Source organism: Triturus cristatus, chromosome 9 (assembly GCF_964204655.1).
Source record: "Triturus cristatus chromosome 9, aTriCri1.1, whole genome shotgun sequence".
NCBI classification, from domain to species: Eukaryota; Metazoa; Chordata; class Amphibia; order Caudata; family Salamandridae; genus Triturus; species Triturus cristatus.
This window is the reverse complement of record NC_140592.1, coordinates 723187540-723206679: the sequence shown is the minus strand read 5'-3', so window position 1 is coordinate 723206679 and position 19140 is coordinate 723187540. Positions and strand designations below refer to the sequence as shown.

The 19140-nt window shown below is 41.4% G+C and overlaps 1 protein-coding gene across 2 annotated transcripts in view; it reads left to right on the top strand.

Moving 5' to 3' along the window:
• Positions 1-19140, top strand: part of ATL3 (atlastin GTPase 3) — a 230404-nt gene that overhangs the window by 147830 nt on the left and 63434 nt on the right. For both annotated transcript variants that reach the window (XM_085625910.1, XM_085625911.1), the window contains exons 7-8: positions 5809-5901; positions 14193-14331. In XM_085625910.1, coding sequence (XP_085482036.1) covers positions 5809-5901; positions 14193-14331 — 232 coding nt within the window. The remainder of the gene's footprint in view (positions 1-5808; positions 5902-14192; positions 14332-19140) is intronic.

Below are 19140 nucleotides of genomic sequence, written 5' to 3'. Positions count from 1 at the left end.
CACCACTCCCTCTCCCATCCATGCCCTTTGCGCGCGCACACAATCATTGGCATAGCCAATAGGTCTTGCCTTTGGGACCTTATACGTGTTCAGCCAGGCAACAGTTGATATTGTTGCACAAAAGATATTCTGCTGCATAACTAAATGCTTATATGGTCCCAAAAGCGAGACCTATTGGCTATGCCAATTCTTGTTTCAATTGCTGCTAAAATCTTGGCACCGTAGATGCCTAAGGGGAACTTTGCTGCCTATCTCTCTCTCTATAGGTGTCTGTGTGTCTCTAGTATAGTCAATATATCTGTCCATCATGGCTTGTTAAGAGGATTACAGGGCCCTTGCCTGGCCCATCATGGAGATGTATGGTAGTTTGGCCCCAAGGCAGGACTGTATTTGTAACACTAGTGAGAGATATACCACTTCGCTGCGCTCCTCTCACCATCTGCACCCTCTTAGTATTACTGTTTCCAAGTGTTGTCCGAGGCAAGACTGGGTGCATCACCCCAGTGAGAGGTATGCTGCTCCCTTGGTGCTTACTACACTGTCTCAGCCCTGAGTATTGCTGGTTCTAGGTCTTAGCATCCAGTGGACTGGCGGAGTTCAGGCCCCTGGGGCATTGTTCACCCCTACACACATCACCGCTGTCCAGTCTAGCGTCACGGTGTACACGATGGGACCGGCTGCGTCCCTTTGTACTGTCACCCGCCTCTTCATCTGGAGGTTCAGACTGTACCCTTGTGTGTCAGCCGCTCAGTTCTCTTCCTTCACTTCCAAGGTCCATCTGCTGTGCTTCCAGGTGGTCCTCTGTAGTTTAGGGTGCCCACTCGACCTCCGACAGGGAGTGGGGAGGCCAGGCCGCTGGAGGTAGCGAACCAGCTCCTCCTCTCCTGCCCAGCCCCAGCAACCACGGCACTCTTATATCTAAGTTACTGCTCCCTCTCCTGTCCCAACAGTACCACAGCAGGAAAAAGGTAGTCAGCTCCCGCCTCCAGGGGCTCCACAGTCTCCTTGCATCCCTCAGCACACTCTCCACAGACTGCAGACCACCACGTTCCTGTACAACACAGCTCACCTATCGCAGGATAACAGTCTTTGGAGACAAATGACCATGTTAAAAGCAGTAATCAGTAGCAGCCATCGGTCTCCCAGTTAATATAGCTGTGTACAAGCGTCTTTGATGTTTGTCACAGGATGTTGAAGGATTTTCATTAATGTTTCATGGAGTTTGCTCTTAATGAATGCTGTCGGCCATCTTGCCAGTCCACTCCCCATTGCTGGAATGAGCATGACCAGTTGTTTGCCAGCATATATATATATATGTGTGTGTGTGTGTGTGTGTGTGTGTATATGTATATGTGTATGTATATATCTATACATTTATTTTATGAATTTGTGGTATGCATATATTCCTAAACATATTTGTAATGCCGGTACAAAAGAGAAGATACATTATCTTGAAGATATTTTCAATACTGGATCTTCATGACAACCTACTGAATTACAAAGTCAAATGGACTTCAATACTGCAGTTGTTAAGGTGCTTCTTGCTGTACCCCTGACATGAAACATTCATAAGTTAAACACGCACAAGTGTTGCCTCAAATGGAAAAAAAAAAAGGTCCAGTTTCACAGACTTGACTAGATAAATGACAGTTTCAAGAATTTTATTCTGAGAAGGAAAAAAAAAAAGATAATCTGATGTGTAAGATAATACCTAGGGCATGTGGGAATAACTTTTTGAAAAAGCGGTGGGTATTCATTTTAATTCTTTCTTGTATGCCTATTTCCTTAGCTAGACTGAAGCAGTAGTCTTCAGTTGGATCTCAGCGGAAATGAACATTTTTGTTTTCATTCCCTTTGACTCTTTACAGACATGCCAGGAATATGATAATGGATAAACATCAATGGATGTGAAACAAAGTTTTTCGGATTTTGCAGTACCATTCTCAACACATCGTCTTCCTGTGCCAGATGAAAACACATTTTAAGGCCTAGGAATATTATGAGTGATATTCCAGCCTTAGAATGTCACCATACTTTTCTTATAGTGTTGCTAGTACTAAGGGCCCAATTAAGAGTTTGGCCCCACTCCAAGACCCCCTAACCCGTAGTCTTCGTGCCTGCTGTATTCCGATTGACGTACAGATAGGGCGGTTCTGCAGCAGCGGTCCCATGGTGTTGCCTTTCAAAGACTCATATCTGAGCCTTGGAAAGGCACCGCAATGGGAGCGCCACAGCACATTTCTGCACAGCATATACTGGTAATTCCATGCCGTGCAGGAACTGGGGGTCCAAGTTATTTCCATCCCTCCTACATGCATTCCCTGGCCCTGAGGCAATGCGGATCCCTGGCGGTAGCAGTGGTCCTATGACGTTCAGACCGCCCAACTCTTAATATGGCAGTCAGAGCACCGTCACACTGCCACTGAAGGTCTAGCGGACCGCCAAGCTCGTAATCGGCCCCTCAGTGCTTACTTCTTTGCCAGTAGTGAAAGATGTAGATACTCAGTTACAAAAGGTTTTTAAAATGGGAGTCCTCCCTGTGGAAAAGTAATGATTCTTTTTAGAAAACAGAGGGGAAAAAAAGGTGAATCAATGGCTATAGCTTTGGTTACAAAGCAATACTCCTGTCCCAGAGTCTATCAAAGTTTTTTTTCCTCTCTTGTCAGACAACTATTTTGCTCCAAAAACGTAATTTCTTGCAAAAAAAAGGGAACAGTGGCTTTTAATGCTAATCCTCTTGACCTACATGATGCAGCAGCTTATTTTATGATTAGCCATGTCTGAGTGAGTGCTGGTATTTCACAATAAGGCGGACTGTGTACATGGTAACATTGAATCTAATTATTATAATGAAGGGTACAGAGTACAGCATAATATGGTAGTAAATACACAAACTAAAATTTCCTACAAACTACATCACGCATTATGAACAATAGTTTGCTTTAACTACAGTGCAGGGTTTCTGCTAAGCGGCCTTGACATTGTTTCTTTAAGCCATCCTTTACCCTTCCTTCCAGAAGTGAGATTTAAGCACAAAATCCATTGCTGTGGCTTTATTAAACTTTGACTTTTTTGAAAGTGAGAAAGTCTTATGCATATAGAAATCTTGTATATAATATATAAACAAACACTTTTTTTTTCAGTAAATTTGAATAGACTGCTGCCTAGTCATTCTAACTAAGGCACTTGAATTAATTAATTATTATTTTCGAATGAATTAAAACTCTTTCACAGTGACATTTGCCATTCAGGCTGTTCAGCATTTAATGAGGTTGAAAATAAACCATGTTTTGAATAGTCCATGCTCTACAATTTTTCATGTCCCTTTTTTTTTTTTTTTTTTGCATGAGATGAAAATGCACATATAAATCCATGTTCTTGTTCATAACTTGTATTTTTTTCTAGCCTTTATTTACGGATTGGTCTTCAGTACCTTTGAACAATAGACTAAGCTTCCTTACTGGAAAGCTTGTCTTTTGTTGGCTCTGATTACTGTATTAAAGGCTTCCCACCTCTGCAGTGGGGAATGCTTGCTATTCTCTTCAGTGTGTATGACTATCAAAGGAGATACTATAAAGTAAAACTTACTTGCCTCTTATCAATCAAGCAGGGTTTTTTAAAGGTGCGCTACTCACCCTTGAGGGTCTCAAGACACGGGGGGGGGGGGGGGTGCAGCTCCGGATCAGTTGAAGAGCCAGGTCTTGAGGCTCTTCCTGAAGGTGTGCAGTGGGGGGGGGGAGCATCTGGTGTTGACTGGGAGCTTGTTCCAGGCCTTTGCTGCGATGTAGGAGAAGGCTCTTCCACCTGCTCTGGTTCTGCGGATGCGTGGGGTCTCTGCCATGGCGAGGTCGGCGGAGCGGAGGTTACTTTTGGGTACTTGGAAGGAGACTCTTTCGTTGAGGTATTTGGGTCCGATGCTGTGGAGGGATTTGTAGGCGTGGGTGAGTAGGTTGAAGGTTACTCTCTTCTCAATGGGGAGCCAGTGGAGGTCCCGTAGGTGCTGGGTCATGTGCTCATGTCGTTGGATTCCGAGGACGAGTCTGGCTGCGGTGTTCTGGATGGCTTGGAGCTTGTGTAGCAGGGTTTTATTGATTCCGGTGTAGAGGGCGTTACTGTAGTCCAGTCTGCTGGTTATGAGTGCGTGGGTGATGGTCTTTCTGCGTTTGGGGGGGATCCACTTGAAGGTCTTGTGGTAGCTTGTTTAAATTCATCAAAACCACTTCTTTCACTAGAGGTGGGATCAGAATTTGAGGCCAGTCCTTTCTCTTTCAACTGTCAATGACCAAACCTCTGGTCATCTCTTAATGTAATTCTGCTATGATGGAGGCTCCCGTTGAGGTACTTTGAGAGTGAAGTACAAATTTAATTTTGGCATGGAAATGTGTTGCTTGATCGGCCCATATTCTTACTTCAGTTTCTTCCTTTTTCTATATGCTAGAGAATAAAAATCAAAATCTCTTGTAGTTTGCTGTTATCCAGACAAAAAGAGCAATGACGGGTGTTTAAGGGGGCAGTTGGATAGACATTTTGAAGAAGATGTATATCTCTTACAAAAGTGATTTCAGGATCCCATCAAGGGGCCTCAATATTCAGTATCTATGAATTTAAGGAAGATAGCCATGGCAGTGCATTTGGATTGCAATTACATAACATTTACTTCACTTTATTTATTTATTTTTTCACTTGTATAAAAGTGTAAATATCATGCAGGCCTATCTATCTTCAACAAACCGACAAAAAAAAGAAAAATACAATTATATACAAAATGTATTAGCAGTTGTGCTATAATCCAATGTTTGTAAAAATACAGACTAACCATTGTCTTGGAGATAAATTATAAGAGAACTCCAGACCTGTTGTAATCTATGATGAGGTGAAATCGGGCCCAGAGAACCTTTTTCAATATAGTAATTATTCAATAGAATGACATAACACTGTGAGATCGATGTGAGAATTTAAGCATGTTACAATAAACAATCAGAATATTGGCAAATGATCCCTCTTTTCATGAGCTGGATTTTTTCAGGTAGATTATCATAATTATCATAATTATTGTGCACAGTTAGGCAGAACTATGGACTTGATCACAAATCTAAGATAGTCAGTATTAGTAACAAATACCGGTAGTCTGATCCCAATTCCAGGGTGTCCTAAATCTGCACAAAAGCCTCATTGAAACAGCGCTTTGACATTGGTCTGTAGACAGGCCGAAAGAGGGCGCAAGGCAAATCTGAGATACTAAACAGTATCCTTTACGCTCCCATGCATAGAAATAAACAAAACCTACTTCCAAGAATAAGTATCTATCATGGGTTTCTTCCTGAGTATATTTTCTCCAGTGTCTTGGATACATAGTCCAAAACTTGAATAAAATATTTACGCTCAAAATTTGCAGGTCATGCCATTCTTATGTTAGACATTTTAAAACAAAAGTAGTGAACATTTGAGTGATTACAGATCCATCTTCTCCCATTATTGCTCTTACCTGCCCCAGATAAGTCTGACAATCTGTTATAATCATCTTAGAAAGATGCACATGCGGAAGATTTTGTTACAGGTAACTTGAACATTAGTGTTTCATTTTTCTAGGAGAACAAATAACTTAATCCATGATTGCTTTCTGTCTGTTGGCTGTACCAACAGATGTGGTCCATGATCCTTTTCTCACTGGAAGGCCTGCAGCTTTCAGGGCTCTATTTTCTCGTACTCATCCAATATATCTCACACTTCAGGGTCCCCTTGAACTGCCATCCTTATTAATTTTTCTTCATCTTTCACATATGTTTGTGTTTTTGTTTTCCACTGCAGACCCTGATGTTCCTGGTTCGAGATTGGAGCTTTCCATATGAATATGGCTACGGATTGTCCGGAGGACAGCCCTTCTTGGAAAAGAGACTACGGGTAAAGTTCAGACTGTCTCTGCATCAAACCTAAGAAATTAAGATGCACTCAGTTTTTGTAGAATTTGTGCCCCTTTCTTTTAAATTCTGTTCTCGGAGAAGTTGATATGACAAGCCTTCTCTTGCTCTGCTACTAGGATCTAGATTGTTAGTCCAAATCCACCAGGTGTATTTATTTATACAGTTTTATGTAATGCGAACATTACCCAGAGGCGCTAGAAGTGCTTTATACTGACAAAGTTAAGAGGTCACAAATAAAATGTGAAAAGTTACCAAAAAAGAAAACAATAACATTCTGGTTGATCAACAAAGCAATCAATTGAGTGCCAATATGGAATAATTTCTACAGTTATAGGGGGAGAAGCAGATAACTGACAAAGGGCGATAAGGGTCATTTGGGAACACAACAACCAGACAGAGGGATAGGGAGAAATGAGTGAGAGGCATTACCAAATTCCAGTAAATTAAAAGTATCTTTGAAGGAGTAGAAGGTTCAGGTCTTTCAGGTAGCAAAAGGGGTGGATGTGAGTAAAATGATGGGCGAGGTTAGCTGGGGGAGGTCAGAGAATTCCTGACACTAGTCGCAGTCTCCGAGAAAGAGTGCCATTGGTGGTTCTTGCGTGAAAGTCAGTTACTCCAGAAAGGAGAGGGATCTGAGACCACCTAAACTTTTCTGCTTGAATTTCAAGTATTTGGAGATGTAGACATGAAGTATATTGGGAACAGTGCATGCAGCCTTGTTAATTGCTCTAGCATCAGTGGAAAGCCAGCATAGCACTTGAGTAGTACAGTAGGATTTTTTGTTCTGTAGCAAATCCGGTATATGCTTTCAGGGGAACAAGGTCTACTATAGCAAGAAAGGTCAGAAGGGGGTTACTATAGCGTGGTCTGGAGAGCACCAAGATTGAATTGGCGTCTTAAGATATTGTCCTGGTATGTATTGACAAACCCCCATAATAGCCCCATTAAAATAATCAATCTGTTTTTGGTCACAAATCCAGACTACTATTCAGTAACTTGTTACCCAATCACAATGTGTGGTTTTCTACACAGCTGCAGGCCTTTTTGGCAGTTGTGAATTGCCTCCTTCTGCAAATCGGGTGGTTCATAACAGAAAAAATATTTTGTAAAGCTGGTGCTAAGGACTGTAAAACAGGCCTGGCTTGAAATCTAATACTCCACGTGAGTCAATACATGTTTGGACTCCAAGCGTTGATTGTGATGAGGAAAAAGGGAGAAATGTAGTCTATGGAGGCTGGAGTTTCAGATGGTATAAAGTCATCTAGTTTTGACCGTTTGCATGGCTCTCCCAAGCAGTGAAGTCTGTAAGGCTGAAAATCATAAAATAAATTGCAGTATCATCAGCATATTGATGATCTAAGATTCTAGAGTTCTTCAGCAGGGTGCTGGTGTGTCTAGTAGAAAGGTTGAAGAGCTATTAGGCTGCAATTGAGCTTTTTTAGACCCCCTTGTAGAAGCAATGTTTAATTTTCATCTGCTGGGCCCAGTTGGGCAGCTAAAAGATGACCATCTTATAACTAGGGTATTGAATCCCATCCACACTTGAAGGATAAAAATGAGCATAGTATCGTTCACCATGTTGAATGCAGCAGTTATGTTAAGAAAACAAGTCTCCAGAGTGCATTGTTGATTGCTTTTAGTAAGGTTGTTTCTGTGCTACTTCCTTTACTGAAACCTGACTACCATTCGTCCAAGAAGAATATCGGTGATATGTTGCGTGACTTTGGGCAGAAAAGGAAGCCTGATGTATGGCTAAAGTTGCTTAAATCCTCTTGGTCAGTTGAGGGTTTCTTCAAAAGACGAGTGACATGGCTTATTTTGAGGAAGTCCGGGAACACGCCTTGTGCAAGAGTGAATTTCCTAAAGTCTGTTCAATAAGGTAAAAAGTGCTAAGACAAATATTTGGCAATGGCCCTTGGAATAAGGTCGAGGAAATGGTTAGACGGTTTATTTTTTTTCATGATGGTTCTTGGTCACTTTTAGAGTGTGTGAAAAGTCATCCATTTATTCTAAGATATGCTGATTAGAGCCAAGGTGTGTGGCAGTGAAGCACAGTGGAATAAAATCTATCTCCATAATTGGACACTGGAAGGGTAGATAAGAGTCGGGAATAATGCGTCTGCATGAAATGAAATTCTTGTAAATGACTGCGATGCCTTCACAGTACTTGTAAGTAGTGACTCCGCTCCCGTCGCATTGCTCGGGCTTCCAATATCCTCCGACTCGCCAAATATCTGTTTAGCTGCTTTCAGCCGGGCACTATCACAGACTGCCACCTCTGCTGAGACTTTCAGCAATCGTTCTGAATCCTCTCTTTATGGACATGCTGTGTGGCAATACACATGGGTCCAAGCACTGCCGGTGATCCGTTTAATATACTTTCCTACTAAAGGGAGACAGTTGGAGTTGACCGGTCATGTGTAACTGATCCTCTTCAGTTCTCAACGCCACAATATCCTAATGAGCCATGTTAAGCAGAGGTGGTGGAGACCATGTATCATAAGCTGCTGCCTGGTTGGGATGTTTTTGTTTTCTGTGAGAAATGGTTTTCAACTAAAAGGTGTTTTGATGCATTTCCGAAGACAATATAAACGAGATGGAGCCCATTCTCTGAGCTTATAAGGAGACGCAGGGACAAATCTAGCTTCCGTGCCATATGGCAGCATTAGGCGTTTGACTGAAACTTGCTTATTAGGCTATAGTACACTTTCTATATTCTATAGGGCGGACTGGGGTGGAGCAGGCTGGATTTTGTAGAGCAAGTTTCTCCTCTCCGAAAATCCTATTTAACATCCGGAATTAATAACCGCATCAGCGCTGATTTCCAAAAGTGAAAGTCATATGGATTGGATCTTTTTGATTAGGTCAGGGCAGTTGTTCTAGGCTCCTTGGGAGTTTGAAGAGTAACCAAGCTAGGAGCTGGAGAGAAAGATTTCCTTCCTCGAGTGGTGGATGTTGTAGGAGGCGTTTTATTCATTGTATAGAAAAGTGGTGGATTATGCCTTAGAGGAAGTGGTGGGCCCAGGGAGAGAAGGTATAGGAAGTGGGGAGTTCTACAACTTCTTTTGGGGGAATGCTTGGAAGAATTCTGGGGGCAAGATAAGAGCAGCTAAGTTAGAGAAAGGGGGGAGGTCAAATGGTATTGAGGAAAGAGCACTATACTAGTGATGTAAGTTTAATTACTAGTGGGAGTATTATAGCAAGGTTTTTGGAGAAGGATGAGTTGGGAATTGGGATTGAGAAGTCAAATTAGTTTGCCCGTATGTATTGATAGTTGAAGAGTATGAGGTGGTGGAATGTGATTATATTTTACTTTTGAAGGAGTAAGGGGTAGTGAAGGTCAGTGAGAGAAAGACATTTGTAAGAGGACTGGATCATAATATTTCCATCGTTGTAAGTGGAGATAGGTAGAACTCCACTAAAACATGGAGAGGGAGATACAGTGTACGCCCATAGAGAAACTCTAGTCGTATGAAACATTGACCTGATTACTAAACATTTCAAGCCACAAATCTATGTTGTGTGAGAAGAAAACGAGGTTCATCTTGAGTTTATCCTTGCAACCATGTGGTTTTGACCTGCAAACAGTGTTTCCAGATATTCTTTTAAACTGCTCCTGTTTAAAGATTTTTATTGCAGATTTAGGGCCACATATGCAAACTTTAGGAATTTGCGATTTCCTTATTGCGAACTCAATTAAGAAATTGCAGTTCCTAATGTAATGAAACATACAAGTTTTCAATAGCGATTCCATTTGGGTCGCAAATCGACCTACCTCAGAAATATTAAGGAGGTAGGTCGCAATTTGTGACCCATTAGGACTAATAGCCATCAGAGGGATGGTGACCTGCTGGGGTCAGCAGACCACCGTGTCTGTGATTTTCTTTTTAATAAAGGAAAACGGGTTGCATTTAAAAAGGAAAAATGAAACTTTGAAGTTTTTTTTTTTTTTACATTCTCAAAGGAGAAGGGCTCCCTTTGCAAATGGTTACCAATATCTTTTAGTAGTTGGTAAAAAATTAATGTTTTGCAACGGCAATTCGGTTGCAAAACATTCATACATAGCACTCATAGCACATTCATACATAGCACTGCAATTCAGTAATTGGGAGGGACAACCTAAACATGCCCCTTCCCAATACTAAATCGCTAAACCAAATTGCGATTGGATAACAAGTTACAGAATCATAATTTGGCATTTGTACATGTATAAGGGCATTTTTGCGGTCCGAAATGGCCTGATTGAGCCATTTCCATCCGCAAAAAAGGTTTGTTAATATTGCCATTATGAGGTTAACTTGATAGAGAATTCTGAAGAAGTTTCAGCCAGATTGAGTCAGGCATTTAGAAAGAGTTGAGGGGTGTGGAGTAACACTGGGAGTACAAGACAAGGAAGTATAATGGGGCACAAGTTGTGGGATTGCACAGGGAAGTTAATAGCTAAAAGAGCAAGAAGGTCAAGATAGTCATTGGATTGCCAATATAGGACAGGAACATGGAAAAATGTTAAAACGTTTGACAAACTTGCCAGGTTTCTGTAGGATGCTGATACCCAATCATTTCAAGCGCTACCTTTTTAGAAGCTCACAAAATAGCAGCAAATAACAATCACAGGAGTTTCCCACCAGTAAGGTTTGCATTCAATAAGGCCTCATCACAGTTCTTTTAATTTTCAGTCTATGTTTACAGTAAGATATAGACAAGTTTTCATTCACATAATCTTCCATTAAAATTGATAAATATTCACTGCATTACTTTCTTTACATCATGATATTTCGATGCCACTCAAGCACTTTAGAGGAACTCAACCTTGTTAAGTGGTGCAGACTTTCTGTGCTGTAGAACAGCTCAAATGGTAATAATACCCTGCTATTTCTTCCAGTAAGGTAGCAACCACTCAAACACCATTGCCTCAGAAACTGCACGTTCAAAAACAAAGGTTGTGGTAGTGCTGTTGTGGTAGTGCTCAAATGGAGCAGCACAAAACATTTCACAGGTGCTTGCCTTAAGTAAGGCTGATTTCAAGAAGGCTTCATAGCATTATCGTAGAAGCAGTCCTTCCATCTTTCATTTTCATTTCCCTTTCAATTTTCATTGATCAGATTGACCAGTTTTTGGTGAGGTAATCTTTTGTAACCGAGGTTCTTTCCCCGATTATGTTTTTTATTTCCCATTACCTCTTTTCAAATGAACATTGTTAGGGCTGGCTGACGCTGTTGTACACACAGTTATGTGTCTTGTATGTATGGGGCGGATGGGTCAGGATTTGGGATGTGAGAAGTATACCAGGTTGGTTTTTGTAACCTTCCACCCTTATCTGTGTGATAGGGATACAGTTGATATTTCTCTATGGGGTAATCAAGATACCTTTCAGAAGGTATAGTGTGATGTTTCGTTGAACAGTGCACCAGTCTGTTGGTTGCACCCACGATTTAGTTCTGGGACCGTGGGTCTGCCAGTGGATTGCTCTGTGCACCTGATGCATGGTCTAATATGTTTAGTTTCCAGCACTGTGGTCTAGGCTTTTTGACATAGTGACTGGAAATTACCATCCTGCTGCCTTAGCAGAGCACTCAACCCACTTATTCCCAGTTCCCAAGTTTCTTTTCCTAGTGTTATTTGTGTCTCCTCCAGGTCCCAGTTTCAGATATCTATTTCTTCAGCTCTGGTTGGTCCTGTGAGGTTTTTGTTTGGGTTCCTTTCCTCAGCACTTAATGTATCTAATGTCAATCTTGCTTCTTTTTTTTAAGCTTTTTGAGCTAGCTCCACAAGCTGTTCTAGGAGATGTGTAAATACTTTATAGAGTTAATGGTGTGGAGTGTAGTTGGATTTCTGGTGCTTTCTATTTAGATGTACTGGTGCATGTGTGTGGTGATAATCTTTTGGAAGAAAGGAGGTGGTGTATACTGTGTGGTTTGAGTTGATGGGACTGGTGTGCTGATGTATGCAGGAGAGTATTATTGCAGTGGGCAGACTGGTTTGGTGTACCCTCTTTTTCAGAGGTGTGAACTGTAGTTTTTGGCAGATTGGTCTGATGTGGTCATTAGGTTCTGCTTTATGTTCATTTACATGTGTTATAATGGTTATATTCGGGTGATGCATGTATCGTTTTTGCAGTGCAGGAGAGGTGTGGTCTTGTCCTGTGTGTGTGGGCGAGTTGAAGTTTGATTAGTGTCTGCATTGGATGGTGGTAAATCAGTTTTATAGTGACATTTGTTGCAGTGTTTTCTTGGTACAAACCATTTGAATGAAGTTTGATGTTTAGACCTGGGGTGTGTTGTGGGGTGCAGTACTGGGTAACAGAGTTGTTGGTTTGTTTGGAATGTGTTGTCTGGGCAGTTAGAGGAGACTTTTAAAGGAATGTGGGTGTTTGTGTTGAATAGGATGTGTACAAGCTGTGGAGAGATGGGTAAGAAACCGTTGTGATGGATGTGCTCCAAGTTACTTGCATTAGTGTGAAAGCATTGTTGTATAGGGATGGTAAGGGGAATAGGTGGCAAGCTTAGGCCTTTGGATTGATTATTGTATGGTGTTTTGTGTTCTTTTGTGTGGTTCATTTCAAGAAGACACCCTATTGTGATTCAGGGCATTGGGTTTACTACGGGGTTGGGTTTTTCAGTTCAGGTTTCGTTGTATGACTTCTTTTGTCAGAGCATGAACCAAAGGTTAGAAGTTTTATCTTTAAGTCTACCCGCAACTTACTGCTTATTGATAGACCTCCATCTTACAACCCTTAACTTGCAATCTCTTTGTCTTGTTCATCAAGTTGAGCAGCACCTGCGTGCTCTTCACATTGGTGTGGAATGGAACTCACATGCACATTACCAATTGGAGTGGATGCCCTTAGACTTTCAGGAAAAATGTTGATAAACACAATCTTTGGGGGAACCCAACATTTCTTTTCATTTAATAGGTTGAAATCCAGATTGATGAAGTAAAGCGGAAGTTCCTGTATAGTTGATACCGTTGCTAGCGTTTGTCTTGCATTTTAACTGTATTAGAATGTTGTCTGTCTGCCGGTCTGCATAGTTTGTGAAATTCTTAGGAGTCAGTGAGACTTCTTTTATCAGGGGAGACACCCCGGCTATTAAGAGTTTCTGGAATAATTTCCAAACTAAACATTCTGTTGAAAAAACCCATAATAATAGTGATCTGTTCCTAAAGGACTTTAATCATGATGGATAGGCAGGTTAGACAAGTGTCATCTTTGTAGTTTTATAAAATTCCCAGAATTTTCTCCCGAGTTACGGCTTTGAAGCTGAATATGAAGTTGTCAGAAACCTCATGTAAAGAAAAAGGGTCCAGTGAATCTTCTGTTAAACTTTTGATTCTAATATATTTTTCTAGCATCTGTGCTGGTTTTCTTGGAAAAGAATGCACACCAAAGATAATGGTGCATTAGTCTGTAGGGTTTTCAGTACAATTACTGTTCTGAATTGTTTCAGCGTCCTGAATTTGTTGCTCAAAAAAGACAAGCAGAGTGGAAGTTGATCAGTATAAAATCAGTAAATATCTGTGTCCAATTCGAATCTTCTAAAACACCTCCTCCACATGTTTTTAAACTAGTAACTGGGTCAACTGTCTGCACTCAGCATATCTTGGTTCCTCCTTCAACAGCCTCTATTATTTATCTGACTTTCAAATATATAGCAATGAAGTGGTCAGGTTTAATGACCAACAAGAAGGTCTTACTCGGGCGTTTGAACCCCACTCAAAAACTGCACATGATAGATTTCAACCCCAATCCATAAAAATACAATCGATTCCAAGTGAGACATTGTGATCAAGGTTTTAGTACTACATCCAGCTGTGCCCAAAGAATGATTTAGGGCGCCTCTGGAATGAGCATAAAAACCCTCCTCCATTTGATTTCATCAAGACCTTTTGTTTGTTCAAGGATTATGTTTTGTGCTAACGAGAGCCTGTGACTGAGTGGTGAGAATGCTTTGGTCTACTATGGGGCCCCACGTCTGCAGTTAAACCCTGGCAAGAGCTGGGGAGCTAAATCACTATACAAGAACAACTTGAAGTGCTCATCTGTAGCTCCTCTGTATGCGGTACTGAACGATCAACTGACTTAAATTCATTCAGGAATTTCATATTATCCATCATTGACACCGGTCTGTTGTAGTGGCTGAGAACCCGTCACATGGAAAGGTTGCTCTTTTTCACGTCTTTCCATTTTAGGCTGGTGGGGGTGGGGGGTGTTGATGGGTGACACAGAGGAAAACATGCTTTTCTAAGTTTTAAAGATTTGGTCCCTGTTTGCAGGTCAGCGAACATCAACATGAGGAAATACAGAATGTCCGCAAGCACATCCACTCCTGTTTCACAAACGTCAACTGCTTTCTCTTGCCGCATCCTGGCCTCAAAGTGGCTACCAGTCCCAATTTCGATGGGAGACTGAAAGGTAGGTGTGCCTGTCCTTGTAGTGATCCTGTTCTTTGTTTAGTTGCTTTTTAATTTTGTTCACTGATGCATTAATGCTGTGAGTCAGTGGTGATCACCATTGTAGCTTGATTATAGATTGTAGCTGTGTAGAAGATGGTATTGATTTGGTGGGACTCAGGGGTAGGATGTGCTGTACAAGCGTACATGCACTGGGGCACAAATGCTTGGATTGCAGTACAATTATGTCAGTCTTAGGCTAAAAATATACAGAGGTTGGGAGGGGATAACCAGTTATCAAGATCTTGTTTAGAAGAGATAACGTTGCTGGTGTTTGCTAAAATACGGGATGCCTACTTATATGTGTACAGCGATAGGTGCTGTATTTACTCCACACTGATATAATGTTCAATATCTGTTAGTAGCTGTAGGGTGACTTGCTAAATCGTTGGCCATTGCGTCTTTGTAAAACTACCTCAGTAAAGACCTGGGGCACTTCTCTTCATTTCCAGTACTAGGCCCTTCATGTAAATCTGCAAAACGTCCTACTGTTTTCCTTTTTATGTAGTTTTGCCTCATTGTGCCAACAACATTTTGAATACCTAATTTGTAACAAAAAAACAGAATAACAATCTAATTGAAGAAGCATATCTGAGTTGTGAAAAGTGATATAGTGCGATTCTTCAGCAAATGTATACGAGCACAGTAGGATATGAAATATGAATAAGAATATGAAAGAAAAAGAAAATAAGTCATCTAGATCTTAGTGCAGGAGGGGGCAGTGGTGAAGGGTGAGGGAAGAAAGTGAAATCTGACAGTTACACTCCTTATAGTCTTTGGGGAACAATGTGGAACTTCACCCTGGGAACCCTATATAGGGCAAGAGGATCTGGAAGGTCACTCGCTACCCATTTCACACTCGAGAAACTCAGGGAGTACCTGTTGCTTATCTGCATTCTTGGACTGGCCTAAATATTGATAGTTGTTCATCTATTACCTGCTCATGGTGCCCACCCAGCGTAAAGTGATTACTAGTCATGGAGAACGGACACAGTAGATGCAGTGAAGACGACCCCTTCTCTGAATTATTTACTCCAGACGAGTAGGAAATCCTATGGAACCCACCTCTCCTAATCAATTCAAGCATATGTCTGGCCATCCTCCATACACTTCAATAGGCCCTTCACATAGGATTTAAAACGTTTCCATATGTCCTCAAATAAGTGCATCTTGTCTGCAAGGTTTACCACCAGGTTTTCCATTGTGTATATGTGCCAAATATTTGGCCAGCCCAGCCCCGGGGGAGTGGGAGGTTCTTATTTCCAAAATGCGTAAGTGATACCTTTCCTGCCAACAAAATGTGTGATATTCATATGTTCATGATGTACACAGGGGATATACTCTATTGTTGATCTCCTCCTTGTTGATATACTCTATATGTGATCTAGAAGAAAGCAAATGAGGTATTATTATTCTGTTCTTTATTGAAATCCTGAATACATGATAGTAGGTGCTGTGGAAGGAACCAACATACAACCCCTTTCACACTGTCTGTTTCAATCTCCCTTAATTCTTTCCAACTCACCCACACATTCAGGATTCTACTTTTTATCCTGTGGCTTCCAATTGCACTGTAACCATCTATCTCTCTATGCCACACGAATACATATAATCAAGACACCATTTAATGTTCCCTCATACAAATAATACGCAACAGGACGTTAGCAATTGCAACTAGTAGCATTCAGAGTACTAACCTGCTACAAACTGATGCTCTTTTAACTGCAAACTATGACACACATCAATCCCTGACTCAGTCTCTCCCACAACACTTGACATTGCCTGTGGATTACCAATTGGCATTTTTCTATCCACTATGCCACCTTTCTCAATGCCGCATTCCCCAAGCCACCACCCTCTTTTTCAATGCTCCTACCAACTCACTCGCTACAGAAGGGATCACTACTCTCCTCCTAATCACTATCCTCTGTTGCGGCACACCACTGCACTATGTAGATTTCACACTTTTCTATTGTCCGTTTTAACAGGACCTTACAACAGCACCTTGATTTGTTTTGTGGATCAGACCATCAAGGCATTATTACCTTCACCACACCAGCATTTCTAACCCTACCATACTGCTCCACTTAAACAGCTGAAGATTGTGAGATTCCATAACCACTTTATTCTTCCTCATTTGGCTTGACATACCTCAGCTTTCCTACTCATCTCAGCATCCTCAATGGCTCCAAATGTCTCTTTATGTCTATTAACCAACCATCACAGTACGAACATTGTAGTAAGCTTCCTTCCTCTAAATAATTCTACCTGCATTTTTCCTATTGCATAATTTGGGGTAATATGTGCGATAACAACTTGGCTTGCAACAACTTTTTTCCAAGAAATACCTGATGTAAGAGCCACAACCATAAATAAATAAATGTTCCACATGGCCATTTGCTTAACGTCATGATGAGGCAGCGCCACCTTCATGAGTCTAAGACCCAAAGTCTTCAAAATCTTTTGCATTTTCTCAGATGTCAACTGCACCTCGATACCAGGTACTAATACCTCTGGAAGCTTCTCTAGAAGTCAGTCTAGAAAAAGGGCCCATAAAATTGGTGCCCACTTTGCACCATGGCCTGTTCGGTAAGTCCACTGTCTCCCAACAGTACCCTGCACAGCTTAGCCGTCTTACCTTTTGGCAACATATACTGCACTTTTTCACCCGCTAGCCGATCCTACATAAAATACCAGGCCACCAAATGTCCTTGGCCTTTCTGTTGGTACTGGAGGTACCTCCATGACTCATGACACTAATATTCTATCTAATGTTGTCCCATTTTACGTTTATCACTTTTAACTGTCAGGCCCTTTTCTCTCAAAGCTAATAGAGCATTCTTCAAACTTTTATCATGTCAATTTTGTCCTTCCTGAATACTAAAATGTCATCTTCGAATTCTCTTGCTCCTCGTAGCCCATCCAATGGTGTCGTTATTGTTTGAAAAATGGCAGAAGCATTTACAAAGCAAAAGGCATCCTCTATATTGGAAGACTCCTTCAGGTGTTATAAACAGAGTTAAAACCATCCTCCTACTCTGTTTGATGGTGCATGCTCCTAAGATCGATTGTTGTAAATGCTTAAGATCCAGATGCTGAAGACAGTAACTCTTGCGGATTTAGTAAAGGAATGGTATCCGCCCAAATCGAGTTGTTCGAACTTCATAAGTCAATGCCCAGTCCAAGGTCACATTTGCGTTTTACAGAAATTACAACCGGAGACAACCAATCAGAACTCTGAGTTGGTTCAATAATATCATTGTTGCATAAGTCCATCAGAATTCCCTTCAATGGAATTTTTGTAACTCATGCCTTCATTCTGCGTCGCCTCATAAAGGAGCAGCGTTGTCCTTTAACCTAATTTTATGTTTGAATCCACTCAGTTTCCCAAAGTCTGAACTAATTACGCTAGAAAATTAATCCTCACACTCCTCATAATCATCACTTCCACATCCACTAGTACCTCAAGGACCACGTCCACAGGTGGATAAGTTCTGGGGTCCCACGGCATTCCCAACTCCTCTAGATGTGGCCAACATAGGATCATTACACCATTTGCTGCCACATACAACTTGCCAGGTGTCCTGTGCCCCTTAAATTCCAGATCCACCCTCACAAGTCCTTCCATGGGCATTCTGTTACAAGTATAACTCCCTGGACATTTGTCCAATTGTAACAATTTTCTATTTGTCAACAGGTTATCAAACAACTCCTTGTTCAAAATAATATACTATGCATAAGCGTCTACCATTGCTACTACTTTCTTACAGTCTGTCAAAATTTCATATCATGGCAATCCTTTCTGCTTCTCTAGTTTTACATCAATCGGCACTCACACTAAGAGCTATGCCTTCCACAACCAGCACTTCACATTCATCACCTTCTGAAACATAGTACATCCTCCTACCCACATTCCTGCACACACAACTAAAATGACCCCCTTTTTTGTTTTTACAACCACTTGACCACATCTGGAGCAATTGCCATACCTTCTATATGCACCACTGTTTAGGTCTCGCCTGACCCAGCGCATGCGCTGGTCTGGCAAGACTTATTGAGAGGGCTCCAAAAAGTGCTACCAGGCCAGCCTAGAGCTACAGTGCATGTGCGCGGGCGTGCGCGCCTCACTTTCGCGGCCGCACGGCCTTGATGTTTGATCGTGATGACGATCACTTTCACTTTCTTCACGGCCCGCTTGGCATAGCCAATAGGTCTCGCTTTTGGGACCTTATAAGTATTTAGTTATGCAACTGTTGCATGGCTAAACACTTATAAGGTCCCAAAGGCGAGACCTATTGGCTATGCCAATGCTTGTTTTAAATGCAATCCATCTAACTTTCTACTTATTTTCCTTCAGATTTTGAAACTACACTTAGAGCAGCATACATTCCGCTATGCTTCCTCACACTTTTTAAATGGTTTTATTTTCCTTTCTGCCTCTAGTGCTGCCTTAAGATTAGTTTAAACACTAGACCATAATCTCTCTTGAATTTCTTTTGACTTAATTCTCATTAAGATTTAGTCCCATAAAACCTGGTCATTTGAGTTGTGCTCGCAATCACAAGTGACTGCCAGTGGCCTTAAGGCAGCTACACACTGATTGTTTCGCCTTCTTTATGACTTCTTGAGTAAAATGCACATCTTTACAGTGCTGCTTTAATTTTTCTACCTTACTTCTCTTGCAGTTGCTTTGCCGCAACTTGATAAATATCTGCATCCTCCTAGTTTTCAAATGTTGGATCGTTTTTTTAATTCTTTGAACCCTACATCC